The 17,387-nt window shown below is 41.4% G+C and overlaps 1 protein-coding gene across 3 annotated transcripts in view; it reads left to right on the top strand.

Moving 5' to 3' along the window:
- CREB3L2 (cAMP responsive element binding protein 3 like 2) overlaps nucleotides 1–17,387 on the top strand; it is a 74,972-nt gene that overhangs the window by 26,165 nt on the left and 31,420 nt on the right. For all 3 annotated transcript variants that reach the window (XM_033058076.2, XM_033058075.2, XM_033058077.2), the window contains exon 2: nucleotides 11,518–11,734. In XM_033058076.2, coding sequence (XP_032913967.1) covers nucleotides 11,518–11,734 — 217 coding nt within the window. The remainder of the gene's footprint in view (nucleotides 1–11,517; nucleotides 11,735–17,387) is intronic.

The raw sequence follows: 17,387 nt of genomic DNA, 5'->3' as shown, positions 1-17,387 counted from the left end.
CCTCTTAAGTCTTATTCCCTGTTTCATTACTTAGGAACATTTGTGTTCTGCAGTTGTTTCCTCTTTGATAAGCTGAATGTGTTGGTTTCTTCTTTTCTTATTTGCTTTTATTTTGAGGCAAGATTTCCTTTTCTATAGTGATTCTTGTGATTCTCTGAACTTTCTCCAGCTGTTCAACTTCCTTTTGTTTTGAAATTTGGTAGCATAGGATTAGGACCTGGCTATGGCCAGTAGCAGCTGCATCAACCATGAGCATGGAGAAGTTTGTGCTTCATATCTGTCTATCTTCTGAAGTCCTCAGAGTTGTGTGCTCTAGGTTTTGCAGGGAATGCAGACTTGTGCAGCAGGTTGTGCGATTGGTGAGACACTGTAGTACGAAGGTGTAGTTGGGGATTGAGCTTTACAGGTGCGTTTCTTTTAAATATGAAAGAAGTTTCTCATTTAAGAAACAGGTACAAACAAGAAGTCCTAAATAATTAAAAAAGGCAAAATTTCTACTATACCTCCCTGCTGTTCTTTGTGTGCTGGACCCACAGCATGGGATGACCATGCAAGAGTCCCCAGTACTTGGCTGTGCCTGGAACTGTGTGAAACCCAGCACTGGCTGAGGGGCTGAACCTGAAGTTCAGCAGGGGTCTCTGCATTTGGAGCCTTTGTATACATTTTGAGCACACATCTGCAGTAATTCCTCCCTGAGACCCAGTGCTTGTGGTACCTGTCCCACAGATGTTTCAGCCATGTCTCTCCCAGTCCTTGGGTCTTGGCTTCTGATTGTCGGTTGCCCAAGTGTGACCTGGAGCCTTTATGTTTGCACCATAAGATACTTCTATTTTTATTTTCATTTTTTTACCTTCTGCTTTACTTAAGACATGTCTCTTGTTTATTGCTGCTTATCAAGTTCTCTGTGTTTTGGTTTTGTGACCTGACCTTTTTGTTACTTGCTGCTCCTGCTGATACTGCATTATCTGCTACCTTCAGTGGTGGTGGCTTTTCCTCTGAGGTCACTGATGAAATATTAGAGTCTGGGGCCAAGAACTGTTCCCTGTGGGAACCCTCTGAAAACATGTGGCACAATAAGCTCATTTGTGTTTCACATCTGGAGATTTCTAATTTCCTTGTCACACTGAATGAGGCCTGTTGACTTCATCTCACTCCAGCTTTGTTTGTACAGCACCAACTCTATTGGCTTACAAGGGGTATTAAGCTTGCAATATTATTTCATGAGATAAAATTTAAGAAGCTTGATTATCAGTTACTGTGGAATTATCAGCATAAATTAGATTTCTCTTCTTTTTGGAAGTTCTTGTGCTCTTTACTACTGTCTTTCCTTTTCCATATCTTCCATTCATCAGAAATGAACAGTAGTTAGGTTAACTTGCTATTACTTTGATCACCTTGTTTGCACTTAAATATTTTCATATTATTTCTTACAGTCCATTAGTATTGTCTCCTACTCAAAATAGCTACAAGAGCTCCTTAGAAGCTGTATTTAGACTTTTCAGATAGAAGTTTTCTAGGTCTACTAATTAAAATGGCCAACTTTGTGTAGCTGTTTTTATATTCTCTTCCATTATTGTTGGGATAAAAGTCATTTCATTACCATCCTGTGGGATGGCTGTATCATCTGGTCTTATATAAAAAGCAGTAATTCAGAACCACCCCCTCCCAGGAATATTCAATTAAACATTTTGATCTTCTTTTTCCTCCCCCAATAACTGCAGCCAAGGAATGGCCTGATCTATAATTAACATTCCTCTGGATCCTGACAAACTCAGAAACAGTCTTTTTCCCTTGGAATTGCATTTTCTATTAACTCTTGTTTCCTAGATTCTGACTTACGTTAATTCTTGGTAATTTTTCCTTCCTCCCAGTAGCTCAAATAGATAATATTTATGTTCCCATGGTAAGCAGGTTTGTTTTCCCTGGGTGATTTTCTCTTCACCTGCCATGGTGAGATGGCAGTGGTTTTGCCTTTCAGGTGGGGAGGAGTAAATGAGAGAAAGTCCACAGCAGTCACGAGAGTAAACGCCATAATATGTTGAGATTTAAATGGCAGTGCACAAAAGTCAATGACACTTGGCAAAAATACACAGCTGAGGATGGAGGAAGTTCTTGGACAATCTTAATATGCTGCTTATGTGTCACTGTTTTATTTTATCCCTTTCTAGGTGTTGTGACTTTGACTCTTCCTGTTGTTTTCCTTCTGTTCCCTTGCTTTTCTGGCTCTGCTCTTCCAGAGTTTTCAACTGCAGTTTGCAGCTTCGTTCCCAGTTTGGCTGCTCTTTTTTATGTCCTGCAAGGGGATGAGTAGCTTGGCCTCTCTTTGCTTGGGAGCAAAGGTCTGGGAATGGAAGGTACAGAAAGGAAGTAGAGATGAAGGAGAGGAGTGCTCTGAGTGAGAGAGGGCTAAAAAAAGAAGCTGAAATATCACAGATAAATGATGGCAACACTTTGAAAGTCTCCCTTGTATTCCCAGGACACATGAGGAGAGAAAGCCACCAAACCTCTTGCTGGTAAACCGTTCCACAAGTCCCTGCATCTCTGGAAGGAAGCAGAGAGGAGAAAATAAGCACACAAGTTTGTTTTTAAGACCCGGTCTTAGGATACAGATGTTTCATCTACTGCTGTCTTGGGTCCTGAACCTTAGTCTAGTACCACTCATGGTTTATTTGTTTATTTTTCATAAAATGAGTGAAGTAATGTTTACTGGCGCTGTGACAAAAGGTTTGTCATAGGAAATTGCAATACCAGCTCTCAAGTGTGTGGGGTATCTTAAAATGATTTGTCCAGATGCATGCTACGCGTGCTTGTAAGTGTATATTTATTTGATCTTGTTCATATCCTGTCTCCTTTTTTCCTTTCTGCAGATTTCAACAGGGCTTTCAAACAAACCTTGTCTTCCTTTGACACAAGAACAAAACAAGTGACCCACCCACACTCTTGTTTTGACATAAAATGAAATGTGTCTTCCTTCAGAGGAAGGATCCCAAAGTACCAGTGCTGATGGAAGTACTGATCCATACAAAGTGAAGTACCAAAACCATTTTTGTGGGTTCCTATGTGAATTTCTGCAGAGTTAAGGCTGTACAAGTGCAACATGAGTGTCCTGAAATATCCATCTTGTGGTACAGAGGACTACTGGGGGTGGCTTTAAAATGCAAATCTTTTTGCTATGGGATGCATTTGGTAAGGCTGGCTCATCTGAAGCGACTCCAGTGTCATGGCTTCAAAAACCTTGGTGTTGTCATAATCAATTACTGTCACACTGCTCTTCATTAGCTTGCTAGAGCAGTAGCAGGTTTGACACACAACTTGCAAAGTTGCAAACTGGAAGCGTTTTAACAGGGATGGGAAGTCTGTGATGATACCTGCTGGTGATCAAGTCCTAGTTCTGTGTGCATCTATTTCTGTCTGGCCCCAGTGTGAGCTCATGGGAAGGGTGAGGTACCTCAGATCAAACCCCAGGATGTTTCTACTGAAAGCAAGGTAGAGGACTTGTTTGGAAAGGTGTTCTTCAGTGTGGTTGTTTGTTTGACTGATTGGTGAGATCACACACTGGAATAGTATTTGACACGTAACTGGCTTTTTTAGTGCATGGTACTTAATGTGTAACCCTCAGTTACAGCAACACTGAACACAGTCCTCCCAGCGTGTTTCTCTTTCTGCCCTGATAGTAGATATCTGTGTGATAGAGACACAGGTCCTGCTGGGCAGAGTCTGAACCCTGTGGCAGCTCAAGTCATTGCTAGCCAAAAGGCTGCTGATCCTTGAGCTCTGCAGGGGTTGGACAGTTCATCCTCCTGGGCAGGGCAATATGACCTGTTGATTTCTTTACATTTGTTTCACAAAACCACTCCATTTTTTTTCTTCCTCCACTGTGCTCAAGCACCTCTTTCTTGAGTTCAAGAAAGGGTTATATGTGTGTGCAGTGTTTTTTCTTTTTAAAACTATACACACTTCTGCAATTTCAACCATTATGTGTATGAGTTTTTGTTAGTTTTTATAAAAGCTAATTCATATTTGCCATAATCAACTCAGGATGTCTGAATTTAGGCACTTGATAATCTGACTCTTCAAAACTGAGGAGTGCCTAAATAAACATTGAGGAGCTTAAATTTGTTTTTTTTCAAGCCTTAGCATCTATCTTTCTATTCTTAAAAACAAACTGTGCGGCAGAACACCCCCCTGCCCCATACTATAAATCTGTAAAACAAAGACTACTAGCTCTTTGTGAAATGAAATTCTCCATCTGTCTTTAAGCTGCCAATACTGATCATAAAACCTTACTTATTTTGTAATGACTGACAGCTTTAATTAAAGAGGATTTTGATGGGTGATATGTAGGTTTGCAGCCAGTGTTAGGAAAAAGAAAGAAGGATGACTCCTGTAAACTGGAACCCTGCCATTTCAACTTCATAACCATTAAAGAAGAAGCAGTTTTGAAGGAAAAAAATAAGGATTTTTATTTTAAATGTCAAGTGTCCTGTCAGTCAGGACTAGCAAGCACTGCTGATAGAGCATAAGTTATTTCCTGCCTACATCAGTTAGACTAGTGAATGGTCCTCCTTTGAAAGATACTGATTTGGTCCTCAGGGAGGAGGCTGTTGAGAACACTTTAAACATGAAACAGCTGGACTGGAAAGTATCTGTATTCTGTAGGAAACCCCTAGCACTAATGGGAATCTAGATGTGAAATGATTTTTCTGGGGTCTCCTAACAGTATCAATGGTTATCTTTTCCTCCTTCCTGTAACAATTCTAAAATCAGCTGGGAGTTGGATTTGATAATCTTTATGGATTCTTTCCAACTTGAGATATTCTGTGATCTCTAAGATGCATGCAAGACTAGTGGATTTTGTTTAAAATACAGGAACTGTGCTGGCTGTGCCCTTTACACAGGGCTCATCTGTACCCATCAACAAGGGATGCTGTTGCATAAGGCCTGAGATGTATTTTCTTTGCTTTTATCCCCTCCCATTTCCATGTTGAGGGAAGATGTTAAATGAAGGCTAGTGCAGTGTGCCCAAACAGTTTAAAACTCTCCTGCATTGTTAAGCTATATCTCCTGTCAAGAAGGAACTGGAACAATTATGTTCTTTTAAAATGGCTGTAAGAGAACTAACTGTGTAAAAACAAAATGTGTTATCCCTGCTGATGAGCTCTTGGGCAGCAAAGGAGGCCGTAAATGCCCACCATTGAATTGTAAAATTTGTTTACAATCTGAAAACTTTTTTCACTTTTTTTTTGGCTTAATCCTGTGAGTTACATGGAACACAATAGTTAGATGTAAAACTTGCAGTAAATGCAAGTTCCTTCCATCGAGCCTGGAAATGTAGCTGGGGTGTAACCAAGCAAATTAATATTATCTCACAGTAAATATTTATGACTGGCACTGTGTGACTGGAGCATACCTGGGGAAAAAAAAAACCAAACGACAACCCTAACACCACACAGCTTTTAATATATAACCAGTCTCTTTAGGTATCTTGTGTGGGTGCCAAAAATCACTGGACACCCCAGTGACTAAGTTTTGGAAGCTGAGCTCCCCTCTCTGTGTAGTGTGAGCCCTGCTAGCTGAAGGTTTCAAGGAGAGGCTTGCCCCTGCTCTTGGAGGCTTTGAGATGCAGATGGGTCAGTCAGGCCTGTCCTGCAGCCTCTGCAATCACTGGGGTAAAGAATTGTGACCCTGCTGCTCGCTGGGTGAGAGGAAGGGCATGGGGACAAGTAATGGACAGGTTCAGTGTTCTGTCCTTTAGCTGCTCAAGCTGGCAAAAAAATAAGGGATGGGAGAGTGGGGATGGGAAGAGCTGAGATAAAACAAAAGAGCAAGTACATCTGACCTGACAGCTTAATCCAAATTCTTACTTGCAACACGGAATTAATAACGTACTTTGAGGTCTCAGTCAGGGACTCGCATGGGAAGAGCCTTTTTAAAGGGCTTCCAGCTCATTGACTCACTGCTCTGGCCCCACTGACTCACTCCTCTGGCTTTGGCTTTTTTGGGGAGAGGGTGGAAAATAGCAAAACATGTATATAGCCTATGGAAAAGTTAGGCTAGATCCATGAGCTATGCACTGGGAGAAGGGTAGAGGAGTGTGAGAAGGATTTTCCTATTTTGCATGACTCCCACGAGGCTTGGGCTAGGAATGAGCAATAGCATCATTTTCTCTTCTTGCAGACAGTGGACTTAAAAGACTGAACTTGAGGGTTGTTTCTTACCCTTGCCTCAGCTGCACAAGGGCTTCTTTTTTTCTTTGATTTTTTTTTCTTTCTTTTAATCCATATTTAGTCCTCTATTTAAGAGTTTCATTTAGGTTTTAGTTATCTTTTTAAATGCCCACCAAAAAAAAATTTGTATTGTTAAAAAAGAAAGTGAGAATGTTTTGGAAGAAGGAAAGGCAAAGGAGTAAGCACAGTTCTTGAAAAATCCCCATGATAAGTTAAAGTGCATCTCTGCTGGTTGTGGGGTGGAAATATTTGAGTGTTTGCAATGGAAATGTGTGCATACATGTGTACATAATGGGGTGGATTATAAGATTTGCTCAGCATGAACTTCAGCATTTCCAACTGTGTAACCTGAGCAAGTTGGGAAGATGTGCGGATTTAATTACCATGTAAATCTATTAGCACTGAATTTCCTGGCATTTGTTTTGCTGGTTACACAACCTGTGTGTTATTCACTTAATGGATTTTTTCAATCTGTCCGCATTTTTTTAAGTGCTTAAAATGAGTAAATGCTGGTGTGAGAGTCCAAACAATTGTGTCTGCTCTTACAGTGGATCTCTTTGCTGGTTTCAAATACCAGTTTTGTTACTCTTCATAGTCTCCCACAAATGAGGGAATTTCAGTATAGTTACTGAGTAGATATTAAATCTTTTTACAGTATAATAAAGACATAATCCCCAGGCTGCTTGTACCTACAGGTAGATGGTGGGATTTTTTTTTTTTTAATTATAAGTGTCTGTTATGTACCTGACAGTTATGGAGGGTAAATAACTATGGAGGGTATATACAGTTATGGAGGGTATATAACTATGATCCCTCCAGGATGGGGAGGCTTCGGGATGAGCCAGGAGGCAGTCACTAACTCCCAGGAGGGTAATATTTTGAATTAGTGTGTGGTTATAAGCCTGGCATGTTGCATGGCTGCCTTGCCCTGGTCTGCTGGGAGAGCTGGGCTTGTTTTGCAGCGTGCAAAAGATGCTGTCACTGCAGCTCCCCTCTGGCATGGCTCTGCTGGAGAAGGTGGGATTGTGCTGCTGCAGTCAATGTGTGGGACTTGCTGCTGATGCAGTGCATTTTCCTGGCTCAGCTACTTGTTTAAAAATTTAAATATAATTGGGAAATGTCATTTGAAGCTCTTGACTTCTCTGCATTTATTTTTTAATGAGTTCTTAGAATGTCAGTTTTCTGAAGATGACTTTAATTTTTAGGTATAGTAATGTCTTACCCTTCAAATGACCAGCTAGGCTGGTACTGCTCTCATCTGGCTTCAGCTAGTGGAGAAGCCAGCGTTGCCATGCACCTAGCAAAACCTGAGTGTTTTGCTTCACAGATCTTCATTTGATCAGACAAGAAGGAAAAAAAAAAGCCCTAGTCCCTGAGGCAGTTGGAGAAAAGGGCCTTTGTGTGTCAGGAACAGGTAGATGCTGTGGAGAGCTGCAGCCTGCGGCACAGCTGGTTTGCAGCCAAATACTGCTTTCAAAGAGCTATCCAGAAATCTGCTGTGCACCCGGATGTGAGAGCTTTCCTGTTTGCTTACTGCAACGTGATGTCTGGAGGTGTTTGTGTTCCCCCAAAACACCCAGGATGTAGGCAAGAGCCGGTGTCCAGCCAGATGAGCGCTGAAGCTCCTAAGGGCTGCAATTTACTTTCTGTATGTAAACAGGAGTGCTGCTGTTTTGTTTGTCATTTCAGGGTTCTGGGGAAAGGGTAGGCGGAAGATAAGGTTACATCTGTCCTAAATCCCTGACTTTTTACAGAGGTTAAAATCCCAGCTGAACATATCTCTTTGCTATGTGGTGAGAATAGTTTAATAATTCAGACAGACTCCTTGTACTAACACATGTCTGCAATTAGTGCTGGGGCAACCAGTGGGGTGTGAGGATAGCAGGAAACTGGCAACTGAGCTGTCTACAGAGATACTAAAAACAAAAAGGGAAAAGAAGAAAAAAAAGGCAGATTCTCAGTGCAAGTGCTCTTTCCTCTGTTTTTTAAATTTTTGTAAAGGTGGACTCTCTGGGTGAAAGATGCCCAGCTGAAAACCACAGACAAAGAATTTCTTTCTTTTGCAAGAGAATTTATATACAGGTTCTAGGGGTCAAAGTCTCAGTTTCCTCCCCAAATTGCTCTTTCCTGAGCGCAGGGGTGGTTACTACTGTGTCAAAATTGAGGGTTATTCTGGAGCTTTCTAGCTATGGAAGTGACTGATGACTGCTGAGGTGAATTAGAAAGCAGAGAGGAGAGGGGGAGGAGGAGGGTTGGCAATAGGAAAATGTGCTTTGAAAAGACAGAAGGAGCAGCTTAGGTGTAGGTGGAAGTTTTAGGGAGCTGAAGGTCTGGCTGCCCCCAGATGGTTTCTGCTTTAGCTGCTGCTTAGATGCCTTTTCTTCTTTAGTTCTCCAGGCAAATGGAATCACTTTCAATGAGACAATTGTTTTATTAAGGAAAAAAGTGATCTAGATTTAAGCATTCACTGTAGTAGAGAAGTATATAACATATTAAAGATTCCTGTAAATCAAGGAATCTGTGATATTTTTAATTAGAGTGAGAAGTCCAGATCTCTACAGTTGTCTGTTTGCTGAGTTCAGTAGCTGCACAGTCTGACCTGTGGCAGTCTCTACTGGCCAGTGTACAATGTTATATTACAGACCATTAAAAATAAATTTGAGAATTATAAGGAAACTAGAAATTCATTTTAGAAACCAGCTGTTTATTTGCTCTCAGACAAGTCTGTTATGAATGCCTGTTTCTTTTCTTGCTCACAGCTTGCTGCTTTGCAGGTGCATCTGAAAAGAAGAAAAGGACAAATATTGACAAACATATTGAACATCCTTTCCCACCCCAGGCCCTCTTTCTCTCTGGTGTTCTGAAGTTGAATGTTTGTTTCCTCCTTTGCTTTTCCAAAAGTAGTTTTAAGAAAATTCCTCATTCAGAAAGGAAAAAATAAATAAAATCTGATGGACCAAACTTTAGTCAAGTGGAAAAGTAAAATAACATTTGATAAGCTTTTATTCTATATCAAAACAGTGATAGACAGAAGGCTAATAAAAATCTTTATTTGTGAATTTACCAAAAGTAGTTGAGTAGCCTTTGGTCATGTTTCTTTCATCTGAGTCTGTTAAGATAGAGCATCGACATAGTGTCACACTAAGTCAGCACGTAGATATGAGATTTTCAAGGATGACATTTTGAAATTGCATGATGCTGATTGTAAAGTAGCTGCATGTGTAACCCATGGTACAAATATTGTAGCAGCCCTATTCCAGCATCTGCTACTCATCAGTCAGAGTAATGCATGCAAGAATTAAAAAGAAGGAAATATTCTAGCTTTAGGAAAATATGTAAACAGATATAATTGACTCTTGCCATTGCTCTAAATGATGAGAAATATGTAGACTGGAGGGAAAAACATTATCCCTAAGAAAGGCCCTACTTTTTTGTACGTTCATGCTTGACTTCTTTCGTGGCTGGGAGGTATTTCTGTGGTTGTTTATACATTAATGGCTACCTACCCTGTTTTACTCAGTGTCTTTATTGATGTACCAGGATGTTCAAAACTCTTGTGCATACTTTTTCTTTCTTCTTTGCTTAGTGGGGTGTTGTAGTTTATACTCTTATCCTTGTTGGAAGCACGTGTATGTGAAGTGTTAGCGAGTCCTTGGGTGTCAAAATTAAAATAAAAGTGGCTTTCTAGGGTGGTCATGACCCTCTTGCAGAGTCCTCTAAGCATTTATAAGTGCTGTCATTTACAGTAAGTAAATACAAGGCTGCAAATCTGTTTTGCCATTTGTAAAGGCTTTTCTTGAGATAGCTTGTTATTCCAGCACAGCAGCAGTGGTCCTCTGTTCATTGCGTTGTATTCAGTCAATTTTTTTTTTCCTCAGTGTTGGTCAGAATTGACTCAAGACTTACTGATTTTGTAAAATGGCACAGTTAGCATTGGAAGAGGTGCTTGAACATCCAGGGAACTCTGTGAGAGCCAGCTGTGCTCAGGGTTTTCAGCATGTGGCTTCAAGGCCACAGGTGCTGCTGGAGCTGTGAAATGTGAGGGTGTGAGCACACTGCTTCCCTTGTGGGTTTATACAATATTTACTTGTTTAAGTCTTTATTTAGCCTACAGGAAGCTGAATCTTGAATTTCAGCGTTTGTTTCTGCAGGAGAGAGCATGATGAAGAGCCAAGATCAATACTGCTTGCAAAAAACAAATCAGACAAACTTAGACTTTTATAGCATCATGCCTCAGCCTACAAAGATTCCTGTATAAGATGGTAGATAATACCCCATTGTTCAGAAAATCTCATTACAATTCACTGTGCAAGTATTTTTATACAAAAATAGAATTCTTTGTGTGAATGAGATGAACGGGAGTGATTTGTTGCAGTGCAGATTTTTCATCTATCAAAGATGTAGTTTTCTGACCTTGGAGAGAAGGTGAAGAGACAAAGTTTTTGGCTGTTGATGGGAACTGCATTGGAGTTTGGAGGAAGTAGATTGCAAGGTTTGCTTTGTGCTCATTTTGAATAATAAACGTGAAATTACTTTGCTGAATACAGATCTAACGTGCTGCTGGCATAATGAATTTAGTGTAATAGACAAAGTGGTAATTAGTACTGACTGTCAGTAGCATTAGCTCTGGGGTCTAGAGCTGAATATGGGCTCTACGTGGAATGCTACTTCTAAAGTACATACATAAATCTGTCAGGAAACCCATTTTATATCAAATGTGTTAATAGCTTGGCTGTGGATGTGCATGGACCGTTTTCCTGGAGCACACAAAATGTTCTGCACAGCTGAAATAGTCATATGTGGTGTCAGAATCTGTGCTGGAATGTGTTTCATTTTGATTCTGTACTTCAGTGAACATCAACCCCTTATATTCTATTCTGCACACAATATGTTCTGGTGATAGATCCTGCAGGATCTTTCACTCTGTCTGGGGGAAATATGCTTTCCCATTTTTGGTGACACACTGTAATGAGTACCTTTGGTGTGGTGGGAGGAGACTGCTTCAGGACATGAGCACCCTGCTTCCATCTTCCATTTTTGTTGCAGTTTAATGACAGGCTCTTCTGTTGGAATGTATGCCTCTGAGAGGGCCTTTGTTCTGGCTGTAGCTCTTCAGCTTGAAATAGTGATTGGAGGAGGAGGAGGTTGTTACACAAGGCTGTAGATCCTGCTGCTGACTGACATGGATGACCAGGGCACATACAGAATTATTCTGGTCTATTCTCTCTCTGTGGTTGGCATAACAGACAGACAAGGAGATAAACTTTCCCCTGCCTTTTTGTCTCCACAGCACTTCACGGAGTTCCTGGATGAATTTTCACCCGATGTCCTAGGCCAGCTCTTGAATGATCCCTTCTTGTCTGAGAAGAATGAAATAATGGAAGTGGAGCTGTCTCCAGCATCCCCAGCACCCCTCATCCAGGCTGAACACAGCTACTCCCTCTGTGGGGACTCTCGACCCCAGTCTCCCTTGACCCACATCTCAACTGATGACAACTTTAATGAAGGTACTGCACACTGAGCCCATGTTCATTTGTTGTGATGATGCAATAATGAAATGCTCCTGATGGAACTGTGGCTGTGAAAAATGGTGATGCATAGAAAATGATGAAAATCCATAGCATTTCTAGAATTTGTCTGTGATTCAGGAACTGGAGGGGGAAAAGGGGGAGGGCAAGAGTGATGGGAAGAGGAGATCCAACCTCTTGTTCTGGTGTGAAGTGGTTGGTGAAGGAACAAGACCATGAATATCTGGTAACTATAAGGAATAATTGCAATGCCAGACTTCTACTCCTAATAATTGGTTTATCTTCACCATTAACTTTACAGAACAAAGCAGTGGAGTGTTAAGCTGCATTACAATAAAAGGGAGAGATTAGTGCTTGTGGCTAAGCATTGACTAGCTAAGCTGCTTGTGAAGATCCACCAGACAGGTGTTCAAAGACTGACAGATGTGTAGCCCAAACTGCTCTGTTGGAACAAGATGAAATCTTTTTGAGATTTTTACAAGAGGGCAGCTAATAAAACCTGTGAGAAGGAGAATAGGATTTTTGGAAATTGTTGGGAAACATAATCTACGGAAAATCTTCTGTTTTTCTATTTCCTAGGTGTTTCATCTGAGTATTTTTAAATTAACACATACAGGAGGTATTCATTCTGGAAGGAAAAACAAGCAAAGGAACATCAGAAACCAAGTTTTTCTGGAAGTTAACAGGGAGAAGCTTCAAATTAGGCTAAAAGTGAGGGGAGTTTCCTTAGGGAAAAATTCCTGAAGAAATTTATACTGCTGAGACCACCCTAATAGAGCTGTAGTCAAATGATGTTTTAAAAAGCCAAGAAACATTAACAAGTGGGTTTAAAAATAGAAAATGAATGGAAAACATTTCATTTCATATTCACTCTACAGAGTGTTTCATAAGAAAGGAGGAGGAGAAGGAGTTGTTCTTGGAGTTTGGGATTTTCTTTAATCTTAACCCCAGAATCATGCTTCACAACCTTTCTGCACCTAGACTTCAAAACAGTGAAGCCCAGAGAAATACTTGAGGAAATTGCACTATTAGAGTGAACCTGGCTATCTGATAGATATTGAAAGGCATCACCCTGGTGGTTTTTCATTCCTTGAATCTGTGAGAGCAGGAAAAGATGATTTTGTGGATGGCAGTACTGCAGGGCTGGACACTGAAGATCAAAAGCATCTCTGCTATTAGGCAGTGAAGGTACACTGTGCTCCTGAAGACTCAGATGAAGGCCTGTCCTCTTGATGTGGGGTAAGGACACAGATTATGGGAGCACCAGTGTCCTTTTGAAGACCAGAAAGTACGGGATGTTGAGGGGGAAGTTCATATGCTCCGGCATGATCCTCTGCTGCTGGGCAGCTGGGAGGGGCTTTGTGGAGTGTCAGGGGCTGAGAGACATATACACAATGTTCAAAAATTTGCATTCTCCAAATACCCATCCCAGTGGGCAGATTGGTGAGCTCTTGTGGTGTTTCCATGTTTGTTCCATGGTGTGGCATGGTTTTTGAGCTTCAACATGCAGGAAGGCTGAGAAAAAGGCCAACCTTGTTCAGCACATGATCTTCAAGACAGATTTTAGCAATTCAGTGTCTGTTACCATCTTTTGTTTTTTCCCCCCCAAGTCTCCCACAGCCTTATTGAAAATGTTATTTTATGTTTCCTCTCAGCTATTATGGTGGAGTGATTGGTTCTTTGACTCTGTTTTCCTACCCATTTCTGCTGTGACCTGTTTCTTGATGGCCACTGCCTGGCCATTACCATAACTTGGGCAATTGCTGAATTGACCTATTCCTGTAATTGTAAATTTTATATAATTTTTTCCTAAAAGGAACTAAATCTATAAGACCTAGGAAACACATAAACCTGTTTCTAACTCTTCCGAGAAGTCCTGTTAAGTTCAATGTGAGAACGCATTTTTAAGTGTCCATGAAGTTGAGTCCAAACACTGGCAGTCTTCTGACTTCACTGCATTGATGCCATTTCCCCAGCTTTATACAAGATAACTTTTTTGAATACTTGCAGCCTGTTGCTAATGTGGACTCTCTGAAGGTGCCAGTTTTAAAGCATATGAGTACAAGACATCTGGCATTTAATGTGTTATTTGGTTTCTCCCCACGATGAGAATCTGTTCTTAGATTCAGTGAGATTTAAAGGCTTGACCTGCCTGCTTGCAGCTGGCTGATCACTTTTGCTTGCCTGAACTGGTGAATAAGGCATATGGCCTGGGGAGGGCTTCAGGCAGCAGCATGAAAAAGGAAGCTGTGTCCTGTGTACAAACTGTCCCCACCAGCTGCACTGCCACCTCTCTCCAACCAGGTTTCTGCTTTCTGGTTTTGAGCACTGGGTTTTTGAAACAGCTGTAGAGTGGTTGTGGAGAAGGACAGGAGGTAACTGTGGAGTGGAAAATGCTCTTAAGGGGACATGAAGCTGGGAGGGCAGACTGAGAATAAGGCTGATGGGTTAGGAAGATCTCATGGCAGCCTTTTGAGGCACTGATTCATTTCTGACAGATGTAAAGAAATAGAGAAAGAAGCCTAATTTTCTGTTATGGTCAGTGCAGGTTTGTCTTCAGTTGTCCAGCCTCTGCAGGCTTTTAGAAAGGGAGGACTGTGGATCAGACAGCCAGGAGCACGGCAAGACCCAAGTTTCAGCAGGCACCCTGGTTATTCTCCTTGTGACTTGAGATGTGAGTGTAGGCTCCTTCCCTGCTCTGCCATGCTTAATCTTGTTAGCTATGGGCACAAACTTTAGGATTGTGGCTGTCCCTTGTTTGGGACATGTGAGATGCATAGGCAACAGTTGAGTACAGATAATACTGAGGGGCTGCTGTGTAGCAGGAATGTGACAGCAGAGCCTGCAGCATCTGTGTGGGGCTCTTCATCCTCTGAGATCAGTTCAAGTGCTGGGGGTGTTTCGTGGTGGGTGTGTGTTTGATTTTTCTGGTGTTTTTCACTTTGTGAGCCTGGCCGGGCAGAGACAGTGGACAGCTGACCAGTGATTTTATGCTGTGTCTCTCAGACTGTGCCCAGGTGGCTGGGTGCGTTCCTTTCCCTGTCCCCTGAGGGCTCTGCTTTTGAGACTAGTCTGGGTCCCCACCTGCTTTTCCTGTTGATGCTTTCCTGCTCAGGAATGCTTTGAAGTTACTTTTGAAGAGGCTTATCTTGGCTGAAGTTTTGACAGACTGATTGCTGAAATGGTGTGTTTCTGTTTTACTCCTATCTGTGCCAAAACTGGGGCTGGCCCCAGACTGTAGCCTGTATTGTTACTGTGTTTTTTACTGCTGAGGTTATGTTCTTCTGTAATGTGCTTTTAAAACTTGAATTTTCTTTTTTGACTTTTAAACTTCACGTCCATCTCCCTACACGGTTTGAAAAGAAAACCACAAACAAATAAGAAACCCAAACAAAACCCCCAAAAACATGGCTCCCACTTTTCTTCCTTCAACAATAAATCCATCCCTCATCTCAGGCAGGGCTATGAAAAACCTTAGCTTAGGTATGGAGTTCACAAGCAGTAATCAGTGTCATGTGCTGTAGGCACCTCTGGACTTGAGGCCCAGGTTGGTCTTCATAGATTTTATATGTATCCGTATATATGCACACACATAATACACATGTGTATATGTGGTGTATTTGTCAGTCATAAGAGTTTTATTATTTATAGTAGGCTATATTGCATATCCTAATTTTTTTTTTTATATAGTCCATATATAGAAAGGTACAATGTCCTGATACTGTCTGTTTTTGTCCAAATACTGAATCAATGTAATGTGAACAAGGAAAATGGGAATCTCTGCTGCCTTGATTTAAAAAAAAACCCTGAAATTAAAGAAGAAATTAACTTGTGCTTCAAACGTTGCTGTCAAAGACATACTGGCAATTTTTAAGCACATACTCCTGCAACTTTTTTTCTGTGTCATTTTTTTTCTTTTGTGTGTTCATTTAGGAAAGGAGGAGAAAGCCATTTAGTGGAAGTGGTCTGTATTTGAGTGATTTTTTATATGGAAAGGTGGCAGTCAATCCTTGTCACCATCTACAGTGTTAAAGTCATAGAATCATAGAATACTCTGAGTTGGAAGGGACCCATCAGGATCATCAAGTCCAGTTCCTGACCCTACCCCAAGAATCACACCATGTACCCGAAACCATTGGTCTGTATAAGAAACAACTAAATTGATATCAGAGTAAAAGAAGATCTTTTATCTTCTATATATCCAAGTTCTACAATCTCAATAGGCCACTCTGCATCAACCCTGCAACTCCTACTTGAGCAGCAGCATGTCTGAAAAATGTTAGTTTTGATTTAGGGGTGGGCGTTTACTTATGGTTGCAGTTAATAATTGTCAGCTTTATTTGCAGTCTGGCCTCCTTTGGCTTCCAATTACACATACATGAGAGCTCCTTATAGCCTTTGTTTCTTTTAAAGAACCATCTGCTCTCTGAAACCTCTTTCCCTAGGTGTGATTAAGTTCCCTCTTGACTGCTGCTTGGATACAGTCTAAATGAACTGCACTTCCTTGCTGTTTCCCCCTAGGTGGAATCTGCTGGACCTTTAGCTATTGCTGTGCCTTTCTCAATACAGGGGCCTTTGCAGTTTCTTTTTCAAACTCTTTGTCAAGTGACTACAGGAACTGATTTCCCAGGAATAGTTTCCCTATAGAAACTATTATGGGCGTACTCCTCCCACTTCCAGTCCTGCTGTTTGTGAAACCAGTGATCTCATTTTTTCTGTAGTGTTCCACTGGCAGCTTGTACTCAGTTATGTACTGTGAGCATCAAGTCCAGTTCAAGTGTGTTGAAGCCAAAACACTGATCTGTCTTCACAGCATCTGTACAGGGTGTAAGGAGAAAAACTCAGACCTGAGAGAGAGAGAAAACTGTTTTATTTGACCACAGTGCTTCTGTGGATAACTTTCTCATACCTTAAAAGAAAAAAAATCATTTAATGTTACCCAGCTTTAAGGCTGTAAATCCAGCTACCACTTCAGTCTGTGCCTGACTCCCGTGTATACAAAGGTGATACGTCTTTGTTTCTATCTTAGTAATTTTGATAGTGATGCAAATTATCTGTGGGTTTTACAAGGACTCCATGCTGGTCAGAGAAGGGATGCTGGTATGAACGATGATCGTTTGTCATGACAAAAGTGATTTCTGCTATGCGTTGTAATTACTGTGTATCACTGCTGCTCATCTTTGCCCCTTTATTTAGTTTTCCCTTCCTGGGACTTTTAAAAGGACCCCAAGGTTTGATAGTCAAACAGTATCCTCTCTTGTCACAACAATTCTGAGGGCTTTGGTTTCATTATTTGTGGTGGGAGTGTGTGTGTGCGCTGGAAGGGGGAAATGCCATCTCGACAATCTGTTAAGAGGAACTGTTTGTCCGTGAATGTGGGCTCTCACCTCCCAAAGGAGAGGGAGAGAGATAGAGGCGTTGGAATTGAGCATTTCAGGCATAGTAAACAGGGCTTGTGTCTGACAGGGAGCGTTATGTGAGCCCAGAGCTTGGCATGCGAACCATCTGAACCCAGGGGATAAAGGAGGAAGCATTTATTTCTCTAGAAGTGTCCAATTTGCCTTTGGGAGGCTGGAAAGGTTCAGACTGCAAAGCCAGGGACACTGAACTTCCTTCCCTGCAAGTAGCACGT

The sequence above is a fragment of the Catharus ustulatus genome, chromosome 4, assembly GCF_009819885.2.
Source record: "Catharus ustulatus isolate bCatUst1 chromosome 4, bCatUst1.pri.v2, whole genome shotgun sequence".
NCBI lineage: Eukaryota > Metazoa > Chordata > Aves > Passeriformes > Turdidae > Catharus > Catharus ustulatus.
Note: the sequence above shows the minus strand (reverse complement) of the source record. Positions and strands in the feature narration are given on the sequence as shown.